The 27747-nt window shown below is 54.6% G+C and overlaps 10 protein-coding genes across 10 annotated transcripts; 4 read left to right on the forward strand and 6 right to left on the reverse strand.

Annotated features, from left to right (window-relative positions):
* Positions 1-609: 609 nt before the first annotated feature.
* Positions 610-4246, reverse strand: V2A60_008878 (uncharacterized protein; the record flags this gene model as incomplete). The annotated part of the gene is made up of 2 exons (XM_083260148.1): positions 610-2378; positions 2431-4246. The coding sequence occupies 2 exons, from the start codon at positions 4244-4246 to the stop codon at positions 610-612; spliced, it is 3585 nt and encodes a 1194-aa protein (XP_083116274.1).
* Positions 4247-7171: 2925 nt separating this feature from the next.
* V2A60_008879 (uncharacterized protein) lies at positions 7172-9826 on the forward strand (the record flags this gene model as incomplete). The annotated part of the gene is made up of 4 exons (XM_083260149.1): positions 7172-7630; positions 7705-8450; positions 9253-9701; positions 9786-9826. 4 exons carry the CDS (start codon positions 7172-7174, stop codon positions 9824-9826), a joined length of 1695 nt encoding a protein of 564 aa, XP_083116275.1.
* Positions 9827-10212: 386 nt separating this feature from the next.
* Positions 10213-12196, reverse strand: V2A60_008880 (U4/U6-U5 snRNP complex subunit SNU66; the record flags this gene model as incomplete). Its single annotated transcript, XM_083260150.1, has 2 exons — positions 10213-11345; positions 11398-12196. The coding sequence occupies 2 exons, from the start codon at positions 12194-12196 to the stop codon at positions 10213-10215; spliced, it is 1932 nt and encodes a 643-aa protein (XP_083116276.1).
* A 1719-nt stretch (positions 12197-13915) lies between these two features.
* Positions 13916-15909, forward strand: V2A60_008881 (glucoamylase; the record flags this gene model as incomplete). The annotated part of the gene is made up of 3 exons (XM_083260151.1): positions 13916-14150; positions 14199-14774; positions 14828-15909. 3 exons carry the CDS (start codon positions 13916-13918, stop codon positions 15907-15909), a joined length of 1893 nt encoding a protein of 630 aa, XP_083116277.1.
* A 2125-nt stretch (positions 15910-18034) lies between these two features.
* Positions 18035-19249, forward strand: V2A60_008882 (cyclin-domain-containing protein; the record flags this gene model as incomplete). Its single annotated transcript, XM_083260152.1, has 2 exons — positions 18035-18741; positions 18853-19249. 2 exons carry the CDS (start codon positions 18035-18037, stop codon positions 19247-19249), a joined length of 1104 nt encoding a protein of 367 aa, XP_083116278.1.
* An 838-nt stretch (positions 19250-20087) lies between these two features.
* On the reverse strand, positions 20088-20333 carry V2A60_008883 (uncharacterized protein; the record flags this gene model as incomplete). The annotated part of the gene is made up of 1 exon (XM_083260153.1): positions 20088-20333. The coding sequence occupies one exon, from the start codon at positions 20331-20333 to the stop codon at positions 20088-20090; it is 246 nt and encodes an 81-aa protein (XP_083116279.1).
* An 826-nt stretch (positions 20334-21159) lies between these two features.
* Positions 21160-22354, reverse strand: V2A60_008884 (uncharacterized protein; the record flags this gene model as incomplete). The annotated part of the gene is made up of 2 exons (XM_083260154.1): positions 21160-22183; positions 22236-22354. 2 exons carry the CDS (start codon positions 22352-22354, stop codon positions 21160-21162), a joined length of 1143 nt encoding a protein of 380 aa, XP_083116280.1.
* A 1118-nt stretch (positions 22355-23472) lies between these two features.
* Positions 23473-24102, forward strand: V2A60_008885 (uncharacterized protein; the record flags this gene model as incomplete). The annotated part of the gene is made up of 1 exon (XM_083260155.1): positions 23473-24102. The coding sequence occupies one exon, from the start codon at positions 23473-23475 to the stop codon at positions 24100-24102; it is 630 nt and encodes a 209-aa protein (XP_083116281.1).
* A 65-nt stretch (positions 24103-24167) lies between these two features.
* V2A60_008886 (uncharacterized protein) lies at positions 24168-25154 on the reverse strand (the record flags this gene model as incomplete). The annotated part of the gene is made up of 1 exon (XM_083260156.1): positions 24168-25154. One exon carries the CDS (start codon positions 25152-25154, stop codon positions 24168-24170), a length of 987 nt encoding a protein of 328 aa, XP_083116282.1.
* Positions 25155-25793: 639 nt separating this feature from the next.
* V2A60_008887 (metal-dependent hydrolase family protein) lies at positions 25794-27164 on the reverse strand (the record flags this gene model as incomplete). The annotated part of the gene is made up of 1 exon (XM_083260157.1): positions 25794-27164. One exon carries the CDS (start codon positions 27162-27164, stop codon positions 25794-25796), a length of 1371 nt encoding a protein of 456 aa, XP_083116283.1.
* Positions 27165-27747: the final 583 nt, after the last annotated feature.

A 27747-nucleotide genomic window follows, 5' to 3' on the forward strand; every position in this document is an offset into this window, starting at 1 on the left:
TTTTAGGTGTATATCCCAGCGGCAAATACCTCGCCAGATATACGATTATAGATTCAAACAATTTTGCATTCATCTTGTCCACCTCACCACGCGCGCAATCTACAATGTACATGAAACAGGGGAGGGAGTAAGAAAAACAAAGCTTTAAAAAAAAAAAACTAAAAGTAACGTTAATAGCAAGGGTATGTATTCTAGAGATGAAAACGAAAGGGAAGGGGAAGAGAAACCAAGTCATCGCTTCCGTACTAGGGGGGCAATGGATAGATAGACAGTGTAGATATTGTAGAAGAAAAAGTGACTGTCCAGAAAGTGTGAAAAAAGAGAGACTGAAATCAACAATGATCTATCTTTAGTCAAAGAAAACAGTTGTTGGGACTAATGATCAGAGAAGAAGAGAAGAGAAAAAGGAAAAGAAAAAAAACGCCTTCGCTTTGTGCTTAATCCAAAACAATCAATGTACAAACTTTTTGGTTTCCCATCAGCTCTAACTTTGTCTAGTAAACAGCATATCCATGCCGTCAAATTATACAATCCCATCAACTCTGCCCCTCCGCTGACCAAATTGCTGTGAGAGTTATTCTTCCGCGGGACCGGTCCGGCCGGGAGCCGTCAGACACCATTCGTCTTTTCACCCACCGCCTTATCTACGTCGTCGCCACCCAAGGTCGGCGGCGTCGGCGGCGTCGGCGGCGTCGGCGGGGGAGAGACCTGCTGCAAGCTCTGCCCCTGCGTCGGTGGCGGCAGCGAGCTCTGGGTCTGCGACGGCGGCGTGACGTCCTCCTCCTCAATGGTCGAGATCTTGGTGAGCACCTTTTTCAGCGCAGGCCGTCGGATGGGCTTGCTGAGGAACTCGTTCATGCCCGATGCCATGCACTCCTGGACGTTGCTCTCCTCGGAAAACGCCGTGAGGGCGACAATGGGCGCGACATAGCCCATTTTGCGGATGAGGCGCGTAGACTCGAGGCCGTTGACGTTGGGCATTTGCACGTCCATGAAAATGACGTCAAACTGTCTTTGCGGCGTCTGCGGCGATCCTGTCATGCTCTCCTTGACCAGCTCATACGCCTCCTGGCCATCCTTGGCCACCGTCACATCGTACACATCCTCAAGCTTGAGCATGCGGCTAACGACCTCGATGTTGGTGGCATTGTCATCAGCAACTAGCACCTTGAGCTTACTGCTGCCGCTGCCCGGCGCGCCGCGCCGGGTGCTGTAGCTCTTCTCCGCATCGATGTGTGGGGACTCATTCGTGGTGAAGAACGGTACGCTGAGGCCAACAAGACGCGGCTTGTTCTCAAGCAAGTGGTGGTTGGCATTGTTACCGGCGCTGCCACCGCTGCTGCTATGCTTCTGGTCATTGGAGTTCACACCTGGCATGCTGTTGCTGACTGCTATACTCCCAAGGGATGTACGCTGCGCCTCATCCGCAACGGAGCCCATGCTACCTGCACGAGATCTGATGCTTGAAGATGCCGTGCTTGGTGTTCGATCTTTGACATACTCGAGTGGTATCTGCATAGTGAAAATCGACCCTTGCTCGGGCGCACTCTTGACACCGATGGAACCACCCATGAGCTTGACGAGCTGGGCACAGATGCTGAGTCCCAATCCGGTGCCACCGAATTTCTTGTTCAACCCAGAATCGCCCTGTACAAAGGGTTCAAAGATCTTGGTCTGCATGTGCTCGGGAATACCGTGACCAGAATCCTCCACTTCGAACTCAAACACAAACGACTTGTATTTGACAGGCGCCGGTGGCGGCGATGAAGATCGCTCACGCAGAGAAACACGCGGGGTCAATTTGGGCTCCATGGGATTGATCTCGAGAGCGGTGCCGTCCTTGACAGCCGCTGCCACTGCTGAGTGACCGGAGTGGATAGAGCTGGAATTTCCGTGCGTACGATTGCGCCAGACCTGTGCGGCAGAGGGCGATCGCGAAAGGGACGAGTTTCTACTTAATTCGTCACCACTTGTTTGCTCCACTTCGCCTAGACAGCGTATGCGCAGCGCCACCTTTCCACCCGCCGGGGTGAATTTGACGCTGTTGCCGACCAAGTTGATAATGACTTGCAGTATGCGATGGTGGTCACCCATGAGGTAGGCATCCTTAAGCCTTCCCATCCCAGGTGGCCCCAAGGCTGGTAACCGCTCGTCTAGAGTGCGATACTGCGTTTCTGGCGTTCCGTGCAGGCTATCAAATGACAGGTACTTAACAGAGAGCTGAATCTTGTTCTCTCTGGCTTGCTTGTCGAAGATAGACTCAATCTGTGACTTGATATCGCCTAGGCGGAACTCTCGCCGCTCCAAACTCACTTGGTGGCTGATTTGGTTCTTGGAGAAACTAAGCAAATCTTCGAGGAGATGTAGTAGCAGGTCGCCTGCAATGCGTTAGTCGTGGGGATGTGGAATTATGAGCAGGACGGCACTTACCGGACTTGTAGACAGTTCTTAATGACGACCTTATACGGTTGAGATCGTCATCTTCCATACACACAGCGCAAATGCCCATAATTCCATTGAGCGGCGTCTTGAGCTCATGAGAAATATTGGCAATGAAGAGCGTTTTGCTCTCGTTGGCAGCTTCGGCAGCCTTTTTACTAATTTCCAGCTGCCGCGTACGCTCAGCTACCTTCTCGTCGAGGAGTGTGTACTGCTTCAAAAGCTCATCCGTCATGCTGTTATATGTCTTTGTAAGCTCCGTGAGTTCGTCGGTCACAAAGTGCTTTCCTTGGACCACACGTCCAGGAATCTTAAAGACTCGTCGGTGAGCATCGATTTCGGCCGAGGTCATTGGCTTCCTCTTCTTCCTAAATCTGCGTCGTAGAGGCGCAAAGACGCGGCCTCGGCTTGATGCAGTGGTACGAGTTGCGCCGGAGCTTGGCCCGTCGCCATCACTGAGATGTTCCAAGTCGTCCTCGTATCCTGGAGGGCGGATAGACTTTTCTGTAGCCTCTTTGAGACGGCGGATGGGCCTGACACCAAGATGGGCGCAGGGTATCACGAGGAGGAGAATGAGTCCTGCGGTGCCGAATGAGCAGGCGAGAAGAATCTTGCGGAGTTTAGATATTGGTTGGTAGGCTTCCGATCTTGCCTTTTCAACCACCACGGCCCAGTTGACAAGCTCAGATTGGGGGCGAGCAATACCGACGGCCACAGAAACGCCTTGCTCGTTCTTGGTCGACAAGTCGGCGGTGGCGTTGTTGAGCCGAGTGCCATTATTGTAGTATACGTCGAAGACTGACTCGTATTGTGAAAGCTCAAAGTCGGTGTTGGAGTTGCCACTCCGATAGTCTCGATTGCCATGCCTGTCAGATTGACCTTCCGGTGTAATGGGTGGAAGCACAAAGTGGGCTTTCACACTGCCGAGAGCACTTCTTTCCGGAGTCTGACTGCCGTTGTTGGGCGTCGTCCTACCAGGAAACTTGTTGGATGGGTGGGCAGGACCAACGATCAGGACCATACCCGAGTTATCTAAGCCTTCGGGGGAAGTCTGGACCTCGAGGAGGGAGGTGGCAGAGACAACAAGCGTCATGTAGCCAAGAAAGTATCTGGCATTGGAGTTGGATCGGACCGGGATCGTCAGAGACATGAGGGCGTACGTCTCGTTGACGATGAGGGGACCGAGAAGCAAGCCGCCTTTATCGCTGATTCTGACATTTGGGAAAGCGTCGGCTATCCAACTTTGAGTGGATGGTTGATCGGGTGTGGGGTTACCAGTAGGCTGGTAAGTGATGTTGGGATAGAGCGAAGGCGGATAGCCCCATTGGGTGTCACTGAGATTGGCGCGGCGGCCGTCTGGGGTGAGGTAGGGGAGAGCAATGTTGACTTGTTGATTACCTATACCTGCGGCGGTGACGTTGAGGAGGCCTTTGTCGGCGGCGCCGGTAATGTTGCGCGAGTAGAGGCGAGCTTGGAGCAGACCAGAGACTTGACTGTTAGTCATGGCGCTGATGATGTCCTTGCGGGCCGAATCAAAGGGGTTGGTAGCGTTTCCATTGTAAAAGTCGATGAAGGCTTGCTGGAGGAGGAGGCGGCTGGCGACGGACTGGCAGATGATGAGGAGGAGGTTGATCTCGGAGCTGATGCGGGTGGCCTTGAGCGAGGCCGTGAGGGCCAGGCTCGAGGTCTCGACGCCGACGACAAAGTTGTAGACAAAGTTCCAGGTGGGTACGGAGACTACAACCAAGCATGTGAGGACGGCGACGATGACGAGGGCGGCCAGCTGCTCTCGGATCGCGACCCTCATGGCGGGCAAAGGGAAGCAGAGTACGACGGGCAAGACTTGGTCGCCGTGTGCATTATTGAGATTCGAGACGTGCGGGGAGATGAACGGTCGTGTCAATCATTCTTGGACGGGAGGCACTGGCGAGCGGTGTCAACTCGGGGAGCGACAGGCGCGGCGGGCGGTGCCTCGTTTGTGGCGGCGACGGCCTAGAAGCAAATGTCGCGAAGATCAAGGCGTTGATGCGGTGATGGTGCGGCGCGGGCTAAGGAAGCAACTGAGGTTGGAGCCGCGACGCCCCTTGGGGCCTCTATCGGCGCAATCTTGTAGGCAGCGATGCCGGAATATTTGAGGAAGAAAATGCGGCAGAGAAAAAAACAAAGTTTCAGACCCAATCGGCAGAGATTGACGTCGTTGGTGCGAGGAGCGTTGTCGATCAGAACAAACGGGTGCAGTTCTGGTGGCTCTTGCAGCGACCACCGGGGAAGAGCAAAATGAGTGTGAATGGGCAAGGCTCGAGGGGTGAAAGAGAAGGGTTCAGAAAAAAAACAGGAAGAGAGACGGGAGGTATGATTAAGTAAATACTGCAGCAATGCGGTGTTGCACGACGAGGCGTCTCACACAAAACAGCGCGTGATGATGTTGCGCAGCACAAGAAGGCTGCTTGCTGAGTGCGAGACGGGACAAACGGGAAAAGGCGTTGAAACAAGTTGGAGAGCAAGTTCAGCTAGCCCGAGCACTAACTAGGTACCTAGTGATAGTCAAGTGTCGACGTGGGGACGATGAGTTCCTACGAGTATTTTTAAATGTGCCTAATAAATATGTCAGGTCAATAAGGAAAAGTCTGTGCTTAAAACCGTACCTGGTAGCCTGGAAGCTTGACCATCTGCCCAGGTCTCAGTACTTACCAGCCTACAGTAAAACACATACGTACCCTTGTACAGCTACTTTCTGCACTCCACTGTCCCGACCTATCCACCCTCCGTGCCCGCTGGAGGCTCCTTGATTGCTTGGCTAACAGCTGCTGGGTCTAACTTTTTTTTATAGCGAGTTCCGGGCCTCAGCCGACCGCTACAGATGATTGTTACTATACCCAACCCAACTGGGCCCCAATGTCATTGACCGACGAGGGCGTGAGCTTGAGTTGGTACTCTGCTTACTGAGTACGAGGCTCTTCTGGTCTGGAGTTTTTTTTTTTTGGGCTTTGCCTTGCCGAGACGTGCACGATTTTCGGCGCCGATATTACGAGCTAGGCTGCTTAGTGCCTGGTACCTAGGTACTAACCTACGAACTTACAGGGAACATCCACAGTGGACAACTACCTTAACCGTCTGTCAGGGTCTTCCGCTTTCGGCCAGCTCCCCCAGCTTCCTGACAAATGACATCGCCGAGACTCGCTCGCAACCCTCGTCAATATGGCTTCCATCTACGCCGTCCTGACAACATCGGAGCCATGAAATTGCTTTCGCACCCGGTGCAAACACCATCGAGCCCCATGACCTAAATACGATGACACCCTCCCTCTCATCTCCTCTCCTCTGTACGCCGCTCCTCCCGCCCCAAGCGGACCACAACATGATGAGCTAGCCCCTTTATCGTCCCGGCTCTCGTCACGCTGCACCTTCTCAGGCTGCTGTACAACACCAACAGGCCATTTATTGGCTTACCGGTACTATGATGACGACCCAAGACATTCAGGCGCCGCATCACTTGTTCTATTTACGCAGCCGCCTGAATCACTGCGATAGAGCTAGCCACAGACGACCAGCCACCTGAGTCGATTCCCGCCCACTCCCTGCCCAGCAGAACGGAGTACAGGTTACCGACTGGCCAATAATTCACTGTACGAATTTGTACAAGCACACACGTCGTCCAGTGACGGCTGAATCACATCAGCCCTCGGTTCTCAGTGATCTGCACACTTCAAGTATCCATATACCACGCCGACCATTGCAGCCTTTGGGTATAGGGTATCGACGTCTGACATTGAAGCACCGATCAAACTTGTACTGAATATGCAGAGCGGTAGATTATATACGCTTCTCACCAGTAAATGGGTTTGGAAGCACACCTCTCTGGTGCCAAGGCGCAAGAAAAAAACGGGAGTAATTTCCAGGACGATTCATTGCGTGCTGGCTACCCATACGTATTGCATCGCCAGAAAATGATGTCGTAAAACGCTCCGAGCAAACGACACCTCCTCACAGCCGTTTCGCATCTCAGCACAAGGACAGGGTACTACTGTTAATGCCACGAAAAATCCATACCCGCAGCCCTTGTCCATGCTCTCTCAGGTGCCGGTAGCCCCCCCTACCCTCCGGTTATCCATGACTCGCAGGCAAATCTTCAGGCGCAAAGAGCGGTATTCAGATTGCAAGATACAAGAAGAAAGAAGGGGAAACAAGTTTCATATCACTGAGTGACATTTCTGTAAAGCTTAAACCCCCTGTGAACTTTAATTGCGCTTCAGTTGTTTGTTGGTTTCCGACCAATGGATACTTGTCCTTTGTGTTCTTGTTCAGCACCCAAGGGTGAGGCGATTCTGGGCAGTTTCGCGGATGTTTTTCCCTTTTAAGATACTGCTCATGCAGGTCACTACCATGCCATGACTGCACTCACACTATTCTGAGGCTACAATTACGAGCCACAGAAGCACTTTAAGCGAAAACGTTTCTCCTGGTCCTCTAATTTACACAGCTCGCCGACCCCCGCCTCCGCACGTAGACTAGTGGCAGGTCTAACCGCCCGCCGACTACCCGCCCAACAGCTGAACTTGGGACCTCGGCCTGGCCCTCAAATCTCATGAACTCCTCCATACTGCAAAGAAGCGCGCCCGGGAAACTGGCATACGGAGCGGCACCGCAGGAGCGCGAGCCCAGCCTGCCGAAAAACCTGTAGCCCGCCGGAGCAGCGCCGCCCCGTCGCTGCGCACTGCCACTCCGCGCCGCAATGAGGCCTCGCGGGAGGGACTCGCGCTCCCCCGCGCCGCCCGTCCTCCACGAGCCGTCGCTGCAGCATGCCCGGGGACCCGTCTCCTTTCTCAACCCGACGCGGGGACAGCTCCGGCCCCCGAGGGAGATGTCGTCCTTTCACGGCGACGCTGTCAAGGCCCACGCCGCCGGGCACGAGCAGGCAACCGCCGCGGCGCTGCCGACCAAGCTCCTCCAGCCCGACGACGACCTTGACGGGGTTCGCTTCCTGTGGCGGTCGCGAGACAACCGCAAGGGCCGCCATCCGCTGCATGTGCAGAGACGGCCTCACAGCCAGGTCACCGCGCCGCGCCGGTCGTCGCACCCCCGGGAGGTGCTGAGAGGCATCGTCCGCACCTTTACTTATTTCCCCGTGTGGGACATCTCATGGCTGGTCGCCTTTATATTCACCTGCGGAAGCGTAGTCTGGGTCGTCAACGTAAGTACTTGTCCGCCTGACATGTTCAAAGGGGGAGAACAATGGTAGTGTGCTGAGACGTTTGATTTTCGCAGGGATTTTTCGCGTGGCTGCCGCTCGTGCGGCCGTCGACAGAGTTCCAGGGCGAGGCCGAGTACGGCGGCGGCGTCACGGCCTTTGTCGGCGCCATCGTCTTCTTCGAGGTCGGCTCCCTGCTCCTCATCCTCGAGGCCATCAACACCAACGACATTGACTGCTTCGGCTGGGCCGTCGAGGCGCTGCTGCCCGCCGCCGACCACCGCAAGCCCGCCGCCGCGGCGACATACATCGCCAGCACCCACCTCTGCACCCATCACCACCAGAACCGGCGCAACCTCGTCGGCCGGCCGCAGCGCCACCTGCTCGCCCGCCCCGGCGCCGCCGCCCCGGCGCGGCGGCGGCGGCACTGGCGGTGGCGCCCGTCCTGGCACGACCTCCGCCACCGCTACGTCTACGAGCTGGGCTTCCTCGCCGGCGCGGCGCAGCTCCTCGGCGCCACCGTCTTTGGTGTCGCCGGCGTCACCGCGCTGCCGGGCGTCGCCGGCCGCCTGACGCCGCAGTGGCGCCTCAACGCCGCCTACTGGATCCCGCAGGTCGTCGGCGGCTGCGGTTTCATCGCCAGCGGTCTGCTCTACATGCTCGAGACGCAGGAGCGCTGGTGGAAGCCCGCCCCGCGCCTCCTGGGCTGGCACATTGCGTTCTGGAACCTGATCGGCGCCTTTGGCTTCACGCTGTGCGGCGCCTTGGGCATGGCGTACGGGAGCTCAGGGGCGCAGTACCAGGCCGCCTTGGCCACATTCTGGTAAGTCTTTCCCCCTTCCCCCTCCCCCCCAGGCCAAGAATCTTTCATGGCATCTCGGGTGTTGGCAAAGCTTTTATGCTACTGTATCTTCTCTCTCTCGTTGCTCACGTACAGACACTGATTATTCTTCTCACTTTGAAACTGTAGGGGCTCGTGGGCATTTCTAATAGGCAGCTATCTGCAGCTCTACGAGAGCCTGAACAAGCACCCCGTCGAAGAAGTCAAGGCAACCGCTGTCGAGAGAGCACCGCCTTGAAAGGACATATATATGTAAGACAATGTCTTTTTTTAACGCTAGAATACGACCTGAATTAAGGAGAAATCTTCTACTACGGATTCCCATTGGTCGTAACCTTCTTCGCCCCCATTAAAACATCTCTCTGGGCTGGGCCGCCTCACGCAGGAAGCCGCGCTGTACCACCACACCCACGTATCCCACACAAAGAAAGGGCAACACCCGCAGACCGAAAGTTGGACCAGTTCAGGTTGCCGCTTATGCGCTCCATTCACCGTATATAGAAGAAAAAAATCACATTCCCGTCTGCACTCTTTCCAAGCCATGAAGGTGAACTCCATTTCTTCTTCCATTTGGAAGTTTGTACTTGCAACCTCGAATAAGTCTACTGTCATGCCGCTGTAGAGCGCGCTCGTGTGAACACGCCTCAATAAACCGACACTCACAATTACACTTACAAGAAGCAGCTTTCTACAAACCAAGGCTTCAGTCACGGGAAACAAAATGAGAGCCGCAAACAGCATCCTCACCAGTTTCACTTGTGGGGGACAATTGACCGCAAACAAGGCAGACACTAAGCAGCGACTCCGCGAGGGACGGTTCACCAGCGGCGGCGGCGGCGGATCAGCCAGGCCAGACAGTCCTCGACCGGGGTCGGCCAAGATGGCCCCGGCCTCGTCGCGGCCGTGGAGTCGGTATCCTCCTCGAACCGCAGAGACCCGCAACATGCGTCCAAACCAACACCGTCCTCGCTTACGGCAGCAGCAGCAGCAGTGGCAGCAGCAGCAGCAGCAGCAGCAGCAGCAGCGGTAACGACAAGGACCCGCCGTATCCTATCCTGCCGCGCAAGTACACGCTGCTCGGCGACAGCGCTGGCGACGCAGCGCCGGGGGACCTTCGCCGGCAGCTGGCGCGGTACCCCACGACCACCGACGTGAGCCGGCAGCTACTCCTCCGGCCCGAGTCTCGATCCGTGGCTGGCGAGCAGTCGGAGGCGCATTTTCGGGTTTCGCGTCGTAAGTGTAATTACCCACCGCTTGCTTTTTTCTCTTCTTTCGCGAGCGATGAGAGAAAACAAACTTGCTAAATGGAGCGTGTAGGCAAGGAGCTCGAGTGGCAGAAGCGCAGGTATTGGGTGTGAGCCCATGTAAACTGTTGTATCGACTAAAACCAAGATAAGTAAACACAAAAACAAAGACGCAAGGCAAAATAAGGGAAAAGGAAGAGAAAAAAAAGATGTTCCTTTTTTTGAGTCATGTAGATGCAGGTTGAGGCACAAGATCGTGGAAATGAATCGTGACGAAGGACCTATGATATGGTGGGTATCTAAAGCTCATGGCACAGCGTCAGCAAAGAAACCAGAGCCGTCATTTGTTAAAGTACAATAATAGACCAAAATACACAGGAATTAGCACCTTGTTCTTGTTGTGCCTCGTCTGTTCCACTGCGGCGCGAACGCACGCGCACCTTTCCCTTGCGTCTTCGACAGCATGCTTTTGGTCCTTCTTCCAGCTCGCCTCTTTCGCCTTACCCCAGGCGGACACCCGCCTCCTTGCGCTTCTTGAGTTGCTGCGCGGTCGCGCGGCTCATGCCAGCGCTCTGGCTGGCGTCAAACATGCTCTGGGCCTCGCGGCGGCGGTCGTCCTCAATCTTCTTGAGCAGCTTCTGCTTCTTCATGTTGCCGCTGTCCTTGCCGTGGAAGTGGTGGCTGAGGTGCTTGAAGGCGTCCTTGGTGCCGAGGTCGCGGCCGTGCTCGTCGCGGTACTTGAGTTCCACCTTGGGCTTGTAGTTGGCCTCGAAGAGCTCCGCCACGCGCCGCGACTGCTGCTGGTCGCGCCACTGGTTCTGCTGCCGCGCGTACTCCTCGCGCTCGCGGACCGACATGCGATCGAGCTTGCCGCTGGCGCGGTCGCGTTCGCGCTGTCTGCGCGTCTCCTCGTCGAGCTCGTCCTCGAGCTGCTTCTTCTTGGCGAGGAATTCTTGCCGGTGCTTGAAAGCGGCGTACTCCTCGTCGCCCTTGGACTCTTCGACGAGGCCGCGTTCTCGTAGCAGCGACAAGGCTGCACCCATGCCGCTACCGACCATCTTCTCTTCGTCCTCTGCTTGATCTTGCTGCGGGGGCACTTCCTCTTCTGTCTCGTGAATTTGCGCCTCTTCCAAATCCTCCATGATGTGATCCTCGCCATTTTCTTCGGTCTTGAGTATTTTTTTTGGCGAGGGACTCCGCTTTGATCTGCGGACTTCTTCTTCTGGAACGCTCAGACCCGAGACAAATTCGGAGACAGCCCCAATGACGAGACCGCCATCTTGCTGAGTTTCGAGGGCATCTTCTTCATTCCCTTGTTCTTTCAACATCTTGGCCAGATCCTCCGGGCGACTTTTCTTGCGTTTCTTGAGCGCGTTCCTTCTTTGTGTGGCTAGTGACGCTTGCAGGTCATCGTCGTCGATAAAGGTGTTGGATACTGTCTTTGATTTTTTGCTGACTGTATCCTTGCTATCCACGTCCATTTCATCATTGATTTCCTGAACAGGTTCTAGTGGGAAGATGTCGTCTTCGTCCTGTCGTTTTTGTCTTGTTTGCTTGGATTTCTTCTTTTTTGGCTTCTTTATTTTGATTTCTGATGCGTCTATGTAGTCGGAGGATGGCTGTGCACCGTCGCCTATTTGATCCGTTAGTGCTTTACCTCTCAACACGCAGACGACAACACCTACCAACGACATCGTCTAGGGAGACGCTCTGTTGATTCTTCTTTTCGGCCGGCTCACTGAGAATATCTGCCAGCTCGGCATTGATGCCCGTCTCGTCGAGAGTGAAACGCTTTCTCTTCTTCCCGGAGATTTCTTCATCGTATTGTGCGAGAATTCCACCAGCTTCCTCTCCATCCATGGGGTTATAGCCTGGGCGCTTTTTCAACAGATCCAGCTTGTCGTTCAGACTCTCCTGTTCACGGACGGCGATGTTTTCTAGTTCGTCGTCCTCATCGTTTGCATCGATCGCCGAGTCCTTCAACGTAAGAATCTGCTCATCGCCGTCGAGGAACGCAGACATGTCGTGGCCAACCTTGATGCCAGCCAGGTCCTTGGAGGTGTACTGCACTGCCGCCGCTGCCGCCGCCTCGGCGGCAGCCAATTCCTCTTCAAGCTTGCGAGCCTTGTCAATCTTCTTTTGGCGCTTCTTCTGGCCCGTAAGCCATGCGCGCGCGTCGGCAGGGTCGTCGCCTTCGGCCTCGCCTAGACCCTTGCCCTCCAGTACCAAGTTGCGCTGGGCTAACTCGCGCGCCCTTCTGGCAGCGGCCGCCTTTTGCTCGCGCCGACGCTTGTTTGCCTCACCATCAAGATATTTTTTATAATTGTCGCCACCCTCGGCCTCACGGGTCTCGAGCGTGCTACCGCGCTCCTCCTCCGGTTCGGATTCTGAGTCGCTGGGCGCATCCGCTCCAGGGACGGGCAGCGGCTTCATGCCCAGCGACACTCGTATGCGGTTCGTCTCTGCTATCGTCGCGGCGTCCATCTTGGCTAGGGCTGGTGATGTACACCTCTAAACTTGGAGGAGTATGAGGAGTATGTATGTCTTTTTGGCGCTGCTGCCTTGTAAGTCGCCGCCATGGTGCCCAGGTACTCTTTGCTAGTGAAGCTGGCTCGAAAAAGTTTAGCCGCGCCTCTTCCGGAGCAGCACGTGATGGACCCTCAATTTTCCAACGCACCCATAAAGGCCCGCCAAAAGTTCTGCTTCTTCTTTCTTCCTTTTTACTACTTCACCGGATCTGTGCCAGACGTCCTCTGCTTCGTGTGGAGTTGATGTCTGTGCAGCTCGATAACTCATGGAGCCATCAACTTGTTATGATGTCAATTTCCTATCGACAGGTCCCAGAATGATCGGGGGCTTGGTCGCACCGCTCGTCGTCCTTGTGGCGGCTGATGTGGTGATCACGGCCATGCTCCCAGAGGCGATATATTCTAAACCTTTTTTCCTAGGTCGTTGACCTATGCGGTTGAGGAAAACCATACGTCTGACATTTTTACTCGAACGAACGATTGGCCAACTGGACGTGGAAACACTGGTTTGTAGGGACTGCTGCCTGAAAAGTCCTCGATCCCACTAGTTGTCGCTGTGTGAAGTGAACGACACCCGATCTGAGCAGACACATAAAACATTGGCGTGTCCCGGCCACACGTCCAGCGATGTCAAGTGGCACTGTAAACATGTCCCGGTGCTTATTCGTAGATTCGGAGTACCCGGAACCTCGAACACTACTCAGGCAGTGTGACTGAGTATGTTGCCAAAAGTTCAGGTGAGCCAGGATTTCTCTACTGGCATACCCTGGTCCAAAACACCTATATCCCATTTTCTATAGCATGTGTGACCCGCCACCAGCGAGTATGGTTTGTCCATTGTGCAAACCTGCTTGCTGTTCTGCTGCCATGGCAAACACTTCGCTCCGTGGTATCCCTCGGCTTCGCAATATCTTCTTGTAGATGGCTTGTTCTGTGGAAACACTCGGCTCCGTTCGCGCAGACGGACCGATTAATCGGGGACACGGCCACTGCCGGCATTAGAGAGAGGCCTTGCATACGGCTGGTCAGCTTTTCAGCCGGCCTGTGATGCCATTCATGGCCTTCTCGGGGCCGGATTACGTTCGCCTGTGGACCTGAACTAGTGTTGTCGGCGCCGCCACTTGGACTGCAACCTCCTGCATATGTCGGTCCGGGATAATTGCAAGCTGCACTGCGGATCTGCATGCAGTTGCCGACCCCCAACACCCGGTAGCTCTATTTCCCCAGACAAGCTCTGTTATGCCGAGTCTGCAACTGTTGTTTTCTTGGTGGGTTTTGTGGTTGCTTCCAAGCCCAGCTGAGCTGCCCACGCAGTAAGAAATGCCCCTCCCCGGTCCCTCTCCAGGGAAACAATCCACTCCTTCTTGACCTTCCATGATGGGACGGTGCTCCGACCTGTCCTCCCCTCTCTCGCGTGACATATGGCAAGTTCTATGCCGCCTTTTGCGCCTCCATTGCGACGCTGCGCAGGCCCCAAGTCGGGCCGTTCGCCGCTGCCACACCAGCTGCCCCCACGGGGAATCGAGCGAGTCGTACCCACCTCGATCTCCAACCGCGACTTGGTCAAGTCTTTGAGTTTGCTATATAATCGCACGGGCTCTCCGTCATCATGATGGACGAAGGCGGACTATTGTCATTCTGGAATCATTCCTCCGCCCACTACACGCAACCCATCATGCATTGTTTCAGCAGCGTCCTGTTGCTCGGCACTATAGCAGCCCAAAAGGTTCTGGGCCTACCCAGCCTTAGCGCCCAGCATCTTCAGCGGCGCGATGTCAACAGCTATATATCATCTGAGGGCCCCATCGCGCTCCAGAAGCTTCTTTGCAATATCGGATCGGATGGCTGCGAAGCTCACTCCGCGGCAGCCGGTGCTGTCGTGGCGTCACCTAGCACTAGCAATCCAGACTGTATGAAGCCTCCCACATGTGAGGCGAACCAGTTGCTAACATTTGTAGATTGGTACACGTGGACAAGAGACAGTGCCCTGGTGTTCAAGTGCATCGTCGATCGGTTTACCCACTCATACGATGTGAACCTGCAGAAGCTCATTCAAGATTACATTGCCGCCCAGGCGAAGCTGCAAGGCGTCTCGAACCCATCGGGGTCGTTGGCGGATGGCGCAGGCCTGGCCGAACCCAAGTTTCAAGTTGATTTCTCAGCCTTTACTGGCCCGTGGGGCCGTCCTCAGCGAGATGGACCTCCCTTGCGCGCTATCGCGATGATCTCGTACTCTAACTGGCTGATTGATAACGGCTACGCGGACACAGCGAAGCAAATCGTGTGGCCCGTGATCCAAAACGACCTCAACTACGTGGCGCAGTACTGGAATCAGACTGGCTTCGACTTATGGGAAGAGGTCAACGGTAGCTCATTCTTCACCGTCGCAAGCCAGCACCGGTCCCTGGTCGAGGGCAGCACCCTGGCTGCCAAGCTTGGAGAGGACGGCTCAGTGTATGGGCAAGTCGCACCGCAGATTCTTTGCTTCCAGCAGACATTTTGGGTCCCCTCTGGTGGATATATCAACTCCAACAGTAAGTCGAAAGAAGCAGAATCAAGTATATACCGGCTATTAACAAGCGGTTAGTCAACCAAAACAACGGCCGCACAGGAAAAGACGTCAACTCGATCTTGACGTCGATTCACAACTTTGACGCGGCGCTTGGATGCGACGCTAGCACCTTTCAGCCTTGCAGCGACAAGGCCCTTTCCAACCACAAGGCTGTTGTCGACTCTTTTAGATTCTACAACATTAATAAGGGCATTTCCGAGGGCAAGGCAGTCGCCATTGGCAGATACTCGGAAGATGTGTACTACAATGGCAACCCGTGGTATCTTGCGACCATGGCGGCGGCAGAACAGCTTTACGATGCTGTACACATCTGGAACCAGCAGGGCTCTGTTACAGTGACGAGCACCTCACAGGCGTTTTTTAATGACTTCGTGCCCAACATCTCGGCAGGCACATACTCTGGCGATTCCAGCACATTCAAGAGCATCGTGCAGGGCGCCGCCGCGTATGCGGATGACTTTGTGGCCATTGTTGCCAAGTACACGCCATCCAGCGGCTCTTTGGCGGAGCAGTTTGATAAGAATAATGGTGCTCCGCTGTCTGCCCGCGACCTGACATGGTCTTATGCCTCGCTGCTGACAGCCATTGACCGCCGCGCGGGCATCATCCCACCCTCGTGGGCCAGCAGCGGCGCCGGCGAGGTGCCGGGAAGCTGCTCGGGCCACACCGTGCAGGGCACTTACACGTCGGCGACGGCGACGTCGTTCCCCGCGAACCAGACGCCCAAGACGGGCGTGCCGCCGCCGACGTCGACGACGCCGGCGCAGCCAACGTGCACGCCGGCCGCTTCGGTGGACGTGACGTTCCGCGAGACGGTGACGACGCAGTTTGGGCAGACGATCAAACTTGCGGGCAACACGGAGGAGCTGGGCAACTGGGACACGGGCAAGGCGGTGACGATGGAGGCGAGCGAGTACACGGCGGACAATCACGTGTGGAAGGTGACGGTGAGGCTGCCGGCGGGCAAGGCCATCGAGTACAAGTTTGTCAACGTGCAGGCAGACGGGGCGGTGACGTGGGAGAGGGACCCAAACCACAGCTACACGGTGCCCCAGACGTGCGCGACGACGGCGTCGCGGTCGGACTTCTGGCAGTGAGGAGGGGACGGAGGGGCTTCCTATTTGGAGACCGAGAGTAAAAGTAGAATGACTTGGTTAGAGCAGCCGGTATGTAGCAACGAATCAAGTACGTGGGACTCGATTTGAGTTTTTTGTCGGCGAGTTCAACAAGCGATGATGATCTCTTTTTATTCACTTTTCTTTTTTCTTTTTTCTTTTTTCTTTTTTCAATGTACAGGGTCCTCTCTTTTCTGCTTGACTAATCTTTCGACTATTCTGGGAGAGGGCGGCCGGCGGGAAGGGGAAGGGGGGGGATGGCTCCATCAACGCGATTGTTAGACGACCAGATTCATCACGATGACGGGAACAGGACAACGCTAATCCATCGCCGGAGCAGGAACCCCCTCCCTCTCTTGGCGCGGACCGATATGGGGAGTTTTTGGGTCTGGGGCCGCGTTCGATTGATTTGATTTGATTTGAGCTTTTTGAAACTTTTTTTTACTGTGCGTTGGATGGTCTGCTGGCGAGTCGATGTAGCACGTGGGCGCGGTCTCGTCATGTCACTGGCGAAAAAAAAAGAGAGAAAAAAAAAGAAAATACAAAAAAAGGTTGGGTCGCGGGGTAGAGACAAAGCTTGTTCTGTGTCTTGGGTCCCCATGGATTACTAGTTTATTAGGGTCCACGGTGTAATGCGAACTGGTTCGAGAGGGGTCAAGGGAGATGGATGTCTGGCGCGGGACACATGGTCACTGCTTGCTTGCTTGAGGTGCAAGAATGTGATGATGGCGAGAGAAATATAGGTAAGCAGAGATGGAGATGGCTACCCGAAGGTACCTAGGTACCTCGCCAGTCTATCAGGGTTACTGTCAGCAAGTTTAAGTACATACAAAGTTGGTAAGTAAGTTGTTAGCTTACTGAGTACTATACTATCAGCAGCAAGTTGGCCAATTCCCCATGTTGCAGCGGCTCAAAGGTGCCAGACTGCCAGTTGCCCAAGCCGCCCCCCTCCCCCGTCCGTCGCCACGTGCGGTACTGCATCGCCTGTGCAGCCTGTGCGGGAGATGCCATTTTCGGTGTCGAGGGCATCACGCTAGCGGCGCTGTGAGGTGCTGGGCGGTACTTACTGGTAGGCGTTGGGTATCAGCAGGCCATCAAGTACTCGGGTACCCAGTTGCCGGTCCTGCCAGTTGCAAGCCAAGAAAAACTGCCTCAACTGTGGCGCAACTACCAGGTTGGTTATTTCGCCCAATTGAGTCGCTCTGATTTTCGCCGCTTTCCTTGTTTGCTTTTCTCCTGCCCTTCTGCTTCAGACAAACCCCAAGTACGGATACTTATTACTCCGTCCTTTGTCCATGCTTGCCTCCATCTTGCATTGATTTTTTCCATCGAGATCAGATGGCCTGATCAATATTCTCTCCTTTGCCTGTATTGTATTTGGTTCTTGAACCACATCTTTATTTTATTGTATTGCCTATTTTGATTTTTTAGCCCTGATCTACCCATATCTCTCGCTCTCTCTCTGTCGCTGCCGGGGCCGGAGCATCCCTCCTTTCCCCCCTCCTCCTCCTCCCCCCCGGTCAAGTCACATTCCACACCTGCCCGGACTCTTTTTACCGCGCCAAGGGGCCGTCACAGGGCCATCCACACCCATTTTAGCTGCCAGACTAATACGCATCCCAACTTTTGTACCACCACCACAACCACAGCCACATCCACCACTTGCAAACACAAATTTGCCCAGCAACTCAATTGATATTTTCATCTCTCTGCTACTACGCCAACTACCCGTCGCCCTGCGCTTGCGCCTCTGTTTTCGCGTTATTTGGCTTTGATACCTGCTCGACTACGCTTCAACCAGTCTCTTACAACCCTGCACCAGTCCAGTCGTTGCCGCGCTCGCTCTGCATTTGCGACATTGGCGCGGCTAACGATCCAGCGTTACCAAAGCCCGTCTGGAAAAGTTTTGCGGCACCCTTTGCAACCTGGCACAGAACAACTCTTTCCTTCCTATTTTGAAACCAGGCCTACAAATCCCTAGCCTCATCCCATGCTGGCTCCTCAAAGTCCTTCGCCACGATAACCCGCCGCCCACGCCAATCCTCTCCCGTTCGCACACCAACGCCACCCGTCATCCCATGGTCCCGTCGACGATGCGCCGGAAGCCATGCTGAGGCCTTCTCCCGTCCTGACCCCTCCTGCAGCAAACAGCTCGCCCACGGCCTTTCGCTATGCGCCCGCCCAGTCACCGCCTCCCCTCTCGCCTCGATCTGCCGTGCCCATATCCGCACCCACGGCGACACCCGCACGCTCAGCGTCCACCACCGCTGCCCTGACCTCGAGTCCGCGCCTGCCAGCCTCCCCGCAAAGCCGAAACCGAGCGCGATCCATCGCTACAATGATTGTGCCCAACGTTGCTGTTGGGCCAGCCTCTACTGCCATGCCTGCCACAGAAAAGACGGATGCCAAGCATGCAACCTGCAAGCAGCACCACCAACCTGTGGCGGCAGACCAAACTTCGGCTACCAGCGGTGCCAAGCAGCACACCGACGCACCTGCAGCCTCGCAACGTTCCCTGTCCAATGCAACGTCCAACGGCAGTGCTGTTGCAGACGCATCCCCTTCCAAGAGACGCGGTGACGAATTCCAGAGCCATGCCACCATGGCCCACGCCGAAGCCGCCGACGGTGACTCCACACAGCCCGCAAAACGTGCCCGTCCAGATGAGCAGCCACCCAAGGTCCTGCCCATCCGTTACGAGTTCTGTCCCGTAGACGACATGGTCGAGCTTATTGCTCACATGCTCAACGAGCTCATTGCTACCAACGACGCCATTCGTACTACCAGTGGTGGCCTTACGCGATTTCATTCGAGGTATATGCATCCCCCAGCAACTCGCAACGCCGGTATACGGAGCTAACCCAATTTTTTTTTCGGTACCTGCAGGGCTGCGCCGGGAATATCAGTCCGTGACTATTTGCATAGATTGGCGAAGCACGCAACTCTTATACCGCCGCTGCTGCTTTCCATGGTCTACTACATTGATCGACTCTGCGCGCTCTATCCAGAGTTTACAATCAATACCCTCACTGTCCACCGCTTTCTCATCACTGCCGCCACCGTCGCCGCCAAAGGCCTCTCCGACTCGTTTTGGAACAACACCACCTATGCTCGTGTCGGCGGCGTGCGTCTTGCCGAGTTGAAGATGCTGGAGCTCGAGTTCCTCTACCGCGTCGACTGGAGGATTGTGCCCAACCCGGAGGTGCTGGTCGCCTACTACCGTGGCCTGGTCGAGCGCACCCCGGGTTATGCCTTGGAGGGAGACGGCACCGATGAAGTGGCTGACACTGGCCCAGAAAACAACGACGACGACAATGATTAGGAATCATTTTCAGATTCGGACTCCTGGTCTACCTCATCATGAGATACGATGGCTTTGACGGCAACGGCGGCCCACAGAATCGCAAGCGACACTCACATCACTTACCCAAAAAGAGAGGAAAAAGACGGCAATCAAGGCAAACGATGAAAAATGGTGGTTATGTTCACTTTGGGCTTTTGGTTTTGGTATATTCATGCATCTGGCGTTTTTCTTTGGTCTTTTCTACATTGTTTTGATTTTTGCTGGCATTGGCTAGTGTGAGCAACATGGCTGGCGTTTTGATAGAAGGGAAAACGGTTACATCTGGATGGGAACTCATTTCGTACTTTTTTCACTTGTTGGTTTTATTAGTTGACAATTTACTATATAATTCTTTCAATTCTTCTTCTTTATGAATCTATGACTCATGGCCGATCAAAGCCATTGATGAAAAGTTAAACTACTGACAAAACACGTATATACTGCTAAAGACGCTTTAGCTAGAGGTGCCGCCATCGCCATAGTAGAAGTCAACCTTGAAAAAAGGCGGTAGAATTAAATTGAGTATTACTAGGTGCACAGCTTCTCTATATTGGCTCTACCTGTAGAATAAGCATAAGACCTTTAGGCTACCCACTAATCTTAGGTTTTATCTACATATATAGAGTATATTAGACCTTAGAGAGCTTTATGTTAGTATATATTACTATACTAGAGGCTATAGGCGACTAATATTACGTTATTATTAAGCTACCTATGCTCTCTGGCGAGGTTAGTCGTTAATAAGATCGCTAGATTACATAGATCTCACTATCCTAAGGTATATTCGGAAGTAGCGAACAGATCTGAAATTTGCAGTCTACTTATGCCACGCCCTCACCATCTCTTGTGATGGGTGCTTCACCGCCGAGGTGTCGTCTTTTCTGACAAAGAAGTACTCAGTCTCGAGCGCGGCGGCCACTGACGAGAGTGCCGCCTCCGAAACGCGAAACTCGAATATCTCGTCGGTCTTCTTGTGGAGAACATGCTCTCCGTGCAGCTTGTTCTGGAGATCGTATGTAAAGACTTGTGAGATAGTCTTGTTCAGCATCAATCCGTCGTCCATGTGAAAAAAAAAAGGACTTTGTCAGCCTGGAACAGAAGATGCAGGTCAAAAATATGAAATAGAATCGTTCTTTCTCGAACAAGGATATACGGGAACACTGCACATGAGGGTTGGCAGAGGCTTGTCTGCCAAGCCTGCCTCCATCAATAGCGTCAATACGGCCTGCGGTGCTTTGGGTTAGAGAGGACCTGCTTTTGGCCGACGGTTGTAACTAGCATTGGCTACATTACCGGATAAAACGACGGCGACGCGGCACTTCCGTGTAAATGGGTACCCGTTGGTGGACGAATCACGGATGATGGTATGGGAATGGCCACTCGAAGGGCAGGAAGAAGCAGGGGGCAGTGTGATTAAGCAAAGTAATTTATAGGTCATTTTTCATGCCAACTACTTCGTGGATTAGGTGAACGTCATTATCCACCGTTTTAAGCTGCGTGTAGGTGTGAGAAGATGCGAATTGCGCAGCGATGAGCAACACAACTACTGCAATACAGCGATTTTAAGTTTGGTGAAACGTTGAGATTTGATGTAAAGAATTGAAAAATGACATGTCAGGCTCTGTAGTTTGGAAGAGCGAGACGAAATTTATACTTCTATTTTGCGTTGCTGTTTTCTATGTCGTCCCCCAACTGGCTTTTCCTATAGTACGAGAGTTTTACTTTATAAACATATTTTATGTACTCAAGTAATCTTAAATAAGATATTGAAAGTAAGGTATAATCGAATATTTTAATTTAAGAATAATAAGGAGTAAATATATACTTCTAAAAATAACATAAAGGTAGTATTTATGGAATAAGAATGCGTATCCTTACTTCCACTTTCACTAGAGGTTCTGTGTCTCCATGAGAAGTTCATAATCCTTTCGAGCTTTCCTGAACATTTGCGCAAGTACTGCCACGTAAGCAGTTACGACTTCATTGACCATATTCTGTGTTAGATTCCCATACATATAGAGCCGTCGTGACAATGATGGAGCTCTGGGTCGATCAGTTGTTTTGAAATATTTCGCCCTTGCCGACTGCGGTTCAGAGCTAATCTCCATCGCGACAAGTCTATCATACGAATCGACGAGAACCATACGTTTCTCAATCGCATCCCCAGATCCTGTGCCGTCTTTAGCGAACCTGCTGGTCCAGAGCAGATGGCCTTCGCTACTTTTCCACAAGACGTGTGGAAGTTCCGGCGCGAAGATGTATTCGTCGTGTGCCTCGATCATTCGGGCCTCGTACTCTGGGGCTGTATCCTGATCAAGCACGTCTCTGGGGAAATACAGCTTAACATCCCAGCGTTGCTGCGACAGCTGCACCAGTCCAGCAACTCTGCCCTTGTCTGCGCCTAGCGAAGACAATACCTTGATTGACGGTCTTCTGTGCGACCAGATTGTTTTGATGAGACCGTGCTTTCTTGGTCTCTTTGGAATTACATAATCTATGTGAAATTTGCGGTTCCAATCCAAGTCGGGGCAATCGATCTTGTATGTTTCGCCTGAAGCCCCTGTGCGCACGATTTTGGAAGGAACTCCTGTATTGCCCTCGAATTGGACTGAAAATACAGACTTTGGCCGCAGGTGACGATATCGGGCCGCGACGGAGGGAACGTCCTTTAGTACCAAGCTACTCGCAGCGTACGGCGATGGCGCAATTCGTCTCGTGACTCCGTCTTTCGAGCGCGATGTGATCAGCTGCGAAGACTCAACGTAATTTCGATTTCCGTGCTCATCGCACAATACTAATCTGAGCCCGCAGTTTCCACAGTAGTGGGCGAACCAGGCGCAGCGTGGCTTGTCGCGGGACCAAAGTAATGACAGTCCCAGACTGAAAACAGCTTTAAGGCCGATTGATGTTTTGCTAAGAGGTGTTAGCTGGCGTCGGCACCTAGCCTTCTATGTCGCCGTCTCACCTGCGAGGACTGAGACTGTCCTGTATGAGCACTGTCTTTGCAAAGGCTGTGCACGCAGGACAGCCTACCAGTCTTGGCTTGGCTCCAAGACTAGTGAGGTCATCTCTGTAAATGACCATGACGCTGCGCAAATGCCTCTATTCAGTTCTTAGATAAACCCAACGTTGCTTTTCAGTCAAAAATCTTAAATACGAGATGTTGACAGAGTAATTGAGGCCTGGTGGCAAGGCAGTTCTGTACCCCGTGACACAAGGCAATTCTGTACTTGTCACGGGGTACAGAACTGCCTTGCCATTTCTTGGCGCCGCCATGTCGTTTCTCCGGCCGGCGAAGGCTGTAGATTAGCACATAGGTACGGTATGTCAATTTGCACATAACTATACCTAATCGAGCGAAGACCCGGTAACTGGCCCATACATTTTTGCAAGGATTACTACTACCTTTATGGGAAAAATTCTGGAAGCGATTCTAGATTGATTCCCAATACGTGTAACGTGTTACTCTGCCACTACCCAATGCGATATTATACTGGACAACAAGACGAACGGATCTAAATACTCTGTCGCGCAGTTCTGTGATTTACTACCAGCACCGTACCAAGGCGTCGTATACTCACACCGATCACGTGCAACTATAAAGATAACACTATATGAGAGCACTAAATCTCTCCTTCTAAGCAGGTTGGCACCTTGAATGTCCCTCATATCGAGCCACGCGCAAGTTACCTCAGTAAATTTGATCTACGGCTGTGGCTCACATCGACCTATAGCCGAAAGAGAGTCTACCCAGGTCCAACTTTCCCTCGCTAAGCCATATGAAAAATCTGGTCCAAGCCATCGTGACTGACTCTTTCGCCATGGTAGAAGTTAACCCTGAAAATAGGCGGTATAATTCAATTTAGTCTCTTCGGCTAGAGATGTCGCCACCGCCATATTAGCAGTTTCTTTGAGATCCAGGCAGTATAGAATAGCCTTTCATCTGGTCCATAGTTGCCGAAATGGCAGTTTGCCGAGCCGTTACGTGACTCACGCCTACCTACAGCTAAAAGAGAGGTCCAGCAAAGTTTCCGACTTTCCCTTGCTTTGCTATATAGAGTACCTGCTTCCCGTCACTGTGACTGACTCCTTCTCTACTTTTCCTCTTGCACCCACGGAAGCATTTACGTACCCAAAGCCATACCTTTTCCCACTTCATACACCACCTCACTTGCTTATTCTGAACACTTTACGCAGCGAAAATGGCTACTATTGACGACTCGAACAAGATCTTCGGACCGCTTGATGAACAAGATCTTCTGGACAGAGGTCTCTTGGGCCCCGTGCTCCCTGATGGCAGGCGAAGATTGCACCTACGCCTTGTCAATGGCTCCAGTGATGAGACGTTCCGAAGCATCCCCCTGGACGTCCCTCTCGACAGCCCCGAAGCCGACGACGCCTTTACCACTATCCCCACCCATATCATCTCAAGGGCCACGCTGATCCACGTTGGTTTTACTGCTGCCAAAGCCGCTGAAATCTGGGAGCGGTGGACCAACTGGCCTGATGACAGCCCGCCTCGCGAGATCGACCCTCCGAGTTGGGCAGCCCCGATGACATTCATCGATTTCATGAGTGGCGCCATCGGAGAGCTACGTGATACTTGGGACACCGACAATCAGAAGTGGATCGATTGCATGAACTTCTATGGGATGAACCGCGAATTTCAGGACGCCATTCTCGATCCGGTTTACGATGATCACCGGCTTCGCGAAACTTGCGCCACGTGGATCAAAGACACTATCGAGATTCGATACGAAAACCTTTACGAGGTCCAGAAGACGTCCTTGGCCAGAGAGACTGTCCTGATAGAGAAGAGATTGAATGCCTAGCGTTATTATCAGTAAAACAGACTGTGTTACCCAAGTTCCTCTTGTATTGCTGGGCATAGACGACCCTAATTACGTAACCGCAATCCAGCCGCAAAGTCCTCGACAGCCTCCAGAAAGGTCCCCGCTGGCTCGAAACCAATGGCCAGGGCCCTCGTGACGTCGAATCCTACCGGCCAGCTCTCAAACAGCCTCGCCGCGGCGTCGCTCGGCCGCTCCCGGCGGACGAGCCGCACCGCCTCGTCGCCGCCGACGCGGCGCAGCGCCGCCAGCATCTCGCCCACCGTCACGGTGACGCCGGGCAGCAGCACCTGGCGGATATGCGGCTCCATGCAGTCGCGGGGCAGGACGAGGCACCTCTCGAGGTTGCGGACCAGCGTGCGCGGCGAGCAGACCCAGCAGGCAAAGTCGTCGTCGAGGACGGGCAGGACGCTCTCGCGGCCCTGCAGCGGCTCGCGGACGATGCCGCTCATCCAGGAGCTCGCGGCCTGCGCGGGCGCGCCGGGCCGCACGGTGATGCTCGGCAGGCGCACCGAAAAGGCCGTCACGAGCCCGCGCCGCGTGTAGTCGTTGAGCAGCAGCTCGACCATGAGCTTCTGCGTGCCGTAGGAGCCCTCGGGCGTCGGCAGCGTGGCCTCGGACGGCCGCGGCGGCAGGCCCGGGCCGCCGTACGCGGCGCACGACGAGGCGTACACGACGCGGACCCCCCGCCGGCACCTCGCGCGCACGGCGTCGAGCAGCCGCACCGTGGCAGAGAGGTTGACGCGGTAGCCCAGCTCGAGGTCCGCCTCGGACCCGGACGACATGATGCCGTGCAGCACGTAGATGGCGTCGAGGTCCTCGGTGAGCAGGAGGCTGGCGGCTGGGAACGGCTCGGCGGTCAGGTCCGCCGCGACGGCTACGGCGTTGGGGTGCTGGCGACCGCCGTCGCCATCGCCGCCGGGGATGGGCGGGGTGACGAGGTCGGTGAGGATGACGGTGTGGTCCTGCGCGAGGAGCGACTCGGCGAGGACTTGCCCGACGAAGCCGGAGGCGCCGGTGATGAGAACCTTCATGGCGAGAGTTTATCCGAGCGGTTGCGGTGCGGCGGGGGGGCTCGGCTCCGGGCTGCTTGGTAGGATGTTCCCGGGAGGCGCAAAAAGGGTTTGGGGCCTGGGAATGGGTGTGGGGGGAAAGGAGGACTTGTATTAGTATCAAGAGCTGGGTATTTGCGAGTACGGGGATAGTAGTGTTAGCTTTTTAGTAGATGAGGGATAATAAATAGATGGGATGGCCCAAACGGAGTTCTTTCCGCGCTGGCGATCACCGAGGTGCAGTTGAAGACTTGGATTGTACGTCTGCTTATTATTTAGGGACAACTGACTATAGAGATCCTTGACTATATAGAGGATTCGTTCTAGCTAGTAAACTGAATAGGTAGCTACTTAGACTCCCCTTATTATTCTTTACTCTGTTTATCATAACTGATTACATGTGCCAACGCCCCCACCACTTCTTGTGATATAGGTGCATTACATCAACTTTACTCTACAGAGATCAGATTTTTCTGTTTGCAGCGAAATACTACCAGTGATCCAGTACAGCAGGAAATGTAAAAACACCCTTCACGAGTCATATATTGTCCGCGATACCAGGCTGCTATTGACGTGCGCTGACGAAGTCCCGCAATTTCCTTCCATCGACTTGTATGGACTTTAATCACGGTAGATGCCATGAACCCCAGGCGTCTTGAACAGCTTGCCGCCTTTCCAGACATGCGTGATATTACTTGGGTTTGCGAGCACCTTGATATCTCGAAGGGGGTTGCGAGAAACGGCAATAAAGTCAGCGTCGTAGCCTACCTTGAGCTGCCCGCTCTTGGGAGCCAGCCCACCAAGTGTCTCGGGCGGTATGGCGGTGGCGCTCTCGATGGCCTGCAGAGGCGTCATGCCCAGCTCGACCGCGTACGTCAGCTCGTGGCCGTTGTTGCCGTGCGCCATTGCCGACGTGCGGTCGCTGCTCAGCATGTCGGTGCCTAGCGCGATCTTGACGCCCCTCTTGATGGCCAGCGAGTACGACTTGTTGGCCTCCCTGCCGACCTGCAGCACCTTGCGGCGGGACGGCTCGGGGAGGGTGTCGAGGTAGTCCGGGGTCGACAGCGTGCGGACAATGTGCTGCGTGCCCACGAGGATGGCGTCCCGCGCGAGCATCGCGTCGGCGACCTCGTCGTCCAGGTACATGCCGTGCTCGACCGACTTGACGCCGGCGCGGAGCGCGGCCATGATGCCGGCCTTGCCGATGGCGTGCGCGGCCACGGCGCGCCGGCTGCGCGCCGCCTCCTGCACCATGGCCGCGAGCTCCTCGTCGGAGAACTGGCGGTCCTCCGGGTCGTCGTTGAGGCTGAGGACGCCGCCGCTCGAGCACACCTTGATGACGCGCGCGCCGCGGCGGACCATCTGCCGGACCGTCTGGACGCAGTTGTCGGCGCCGTCGCAGACGGCGAGCGGCGCCGGGCCGCAGCACATGGCCGCCCTGACGACAAAGGACGGCGACGTCTGCACGTCGGCGTGGCCGCCCGTGATGGAGATGGCCGCGATGGACGAGTAGATGTTGGGCCCGGCAATGGCGCCGTCCCGCACGGCGGGCCATATATCGCCGGCGTAGCCGCCCAGCTCGCGGACCGTCGTGTAGCCCGCCAGCAGCGTCGCCTCGAGGTCGTGCGCCGTCAGCGCGCCCGCCAGCGCGGCCTGGCCGGTGGGGATGCCAAACGCACTCTCCATGTTGTTGAGGCTGCTGATGCCAAAAAAGTGGACGTGGCAGTCCCAGAGTCCCGGGAGGAGCACGGGCACCCGCGTGCGAGACACGTTATGATACGCCAGAGGCAGCTCGTTCTCGGCTCCGACCCATTCGATTACCCCAGACTTGACGGCGATCGCGGCGTCGGTCAGCGGCTCCCCACGACCGGGAATCAGCAGCCGGGCGGCAATGACAAAAGCCGTCTTGTCGCCGTCTGAGTCAGACTGTGTAGAAGTACTGCCGCCGACGGCATTGAGCGGAACAACAGAGTTTCGGCTAGGCAATCGCATGATCACTCTTTGTGGGACTATAGTTCTTTAGGGTGTATAGTTGAAGTGTCGCCAAGATCTCCCCGCAAGTAAGGCTAGATTATATAGTAGGCCATAGCCAAGCTCTACCAATTCAAGCGCCAATGCTCATGAATTTGTTGAGTGAGAAATGGCATATAATTTTACAAAAGTTTAATTAGATGCGTAGTATGCTATTGCTTTCCCGAGAAAAAGATTCCTCGCTCCTTCACTACAGAAGTATCTCTGCCCATACAAAGCAAGGGCAGTGTGAGATCACACTGTGTAAGCCGTGACCCCCACGCACGAGAGAGTATACAGTGAATAGGCCGCATATGGTTGAGACAGTAGCCCGAGCTTACGGTGCTATTGAGCTTCATTGACATTTCTCAAAATGCATGACTCTCAAGTTCTCCTCAGGACTTCCCCGCGTATATCACAACAGGGTTCTACATCAGAGTGTCTTGACCCCAGTTGCTGGAGGCAGAGATACGGTAGTATGCGCTGGTGGAAATGGCAAGAGTGTCTACAAGTTTGACAGCGGCGGTCCTCTTTTCGACAAAGAAACCGGCGAGATCATTGGAAT

Source organism: Cordyceps javanica, chromosome 6 (genome assembly GCF_051103115.1).
Source record: "Cordyceps javanica chromosome 6, complete sequence".
NCBI classification, from domain to species: Eukaryota; Fungi; Ascomycota; class Sordariomycetes; order Hypocreales; family Cordycipitaceae; genus Cordyceps; species Cordyceps javanica.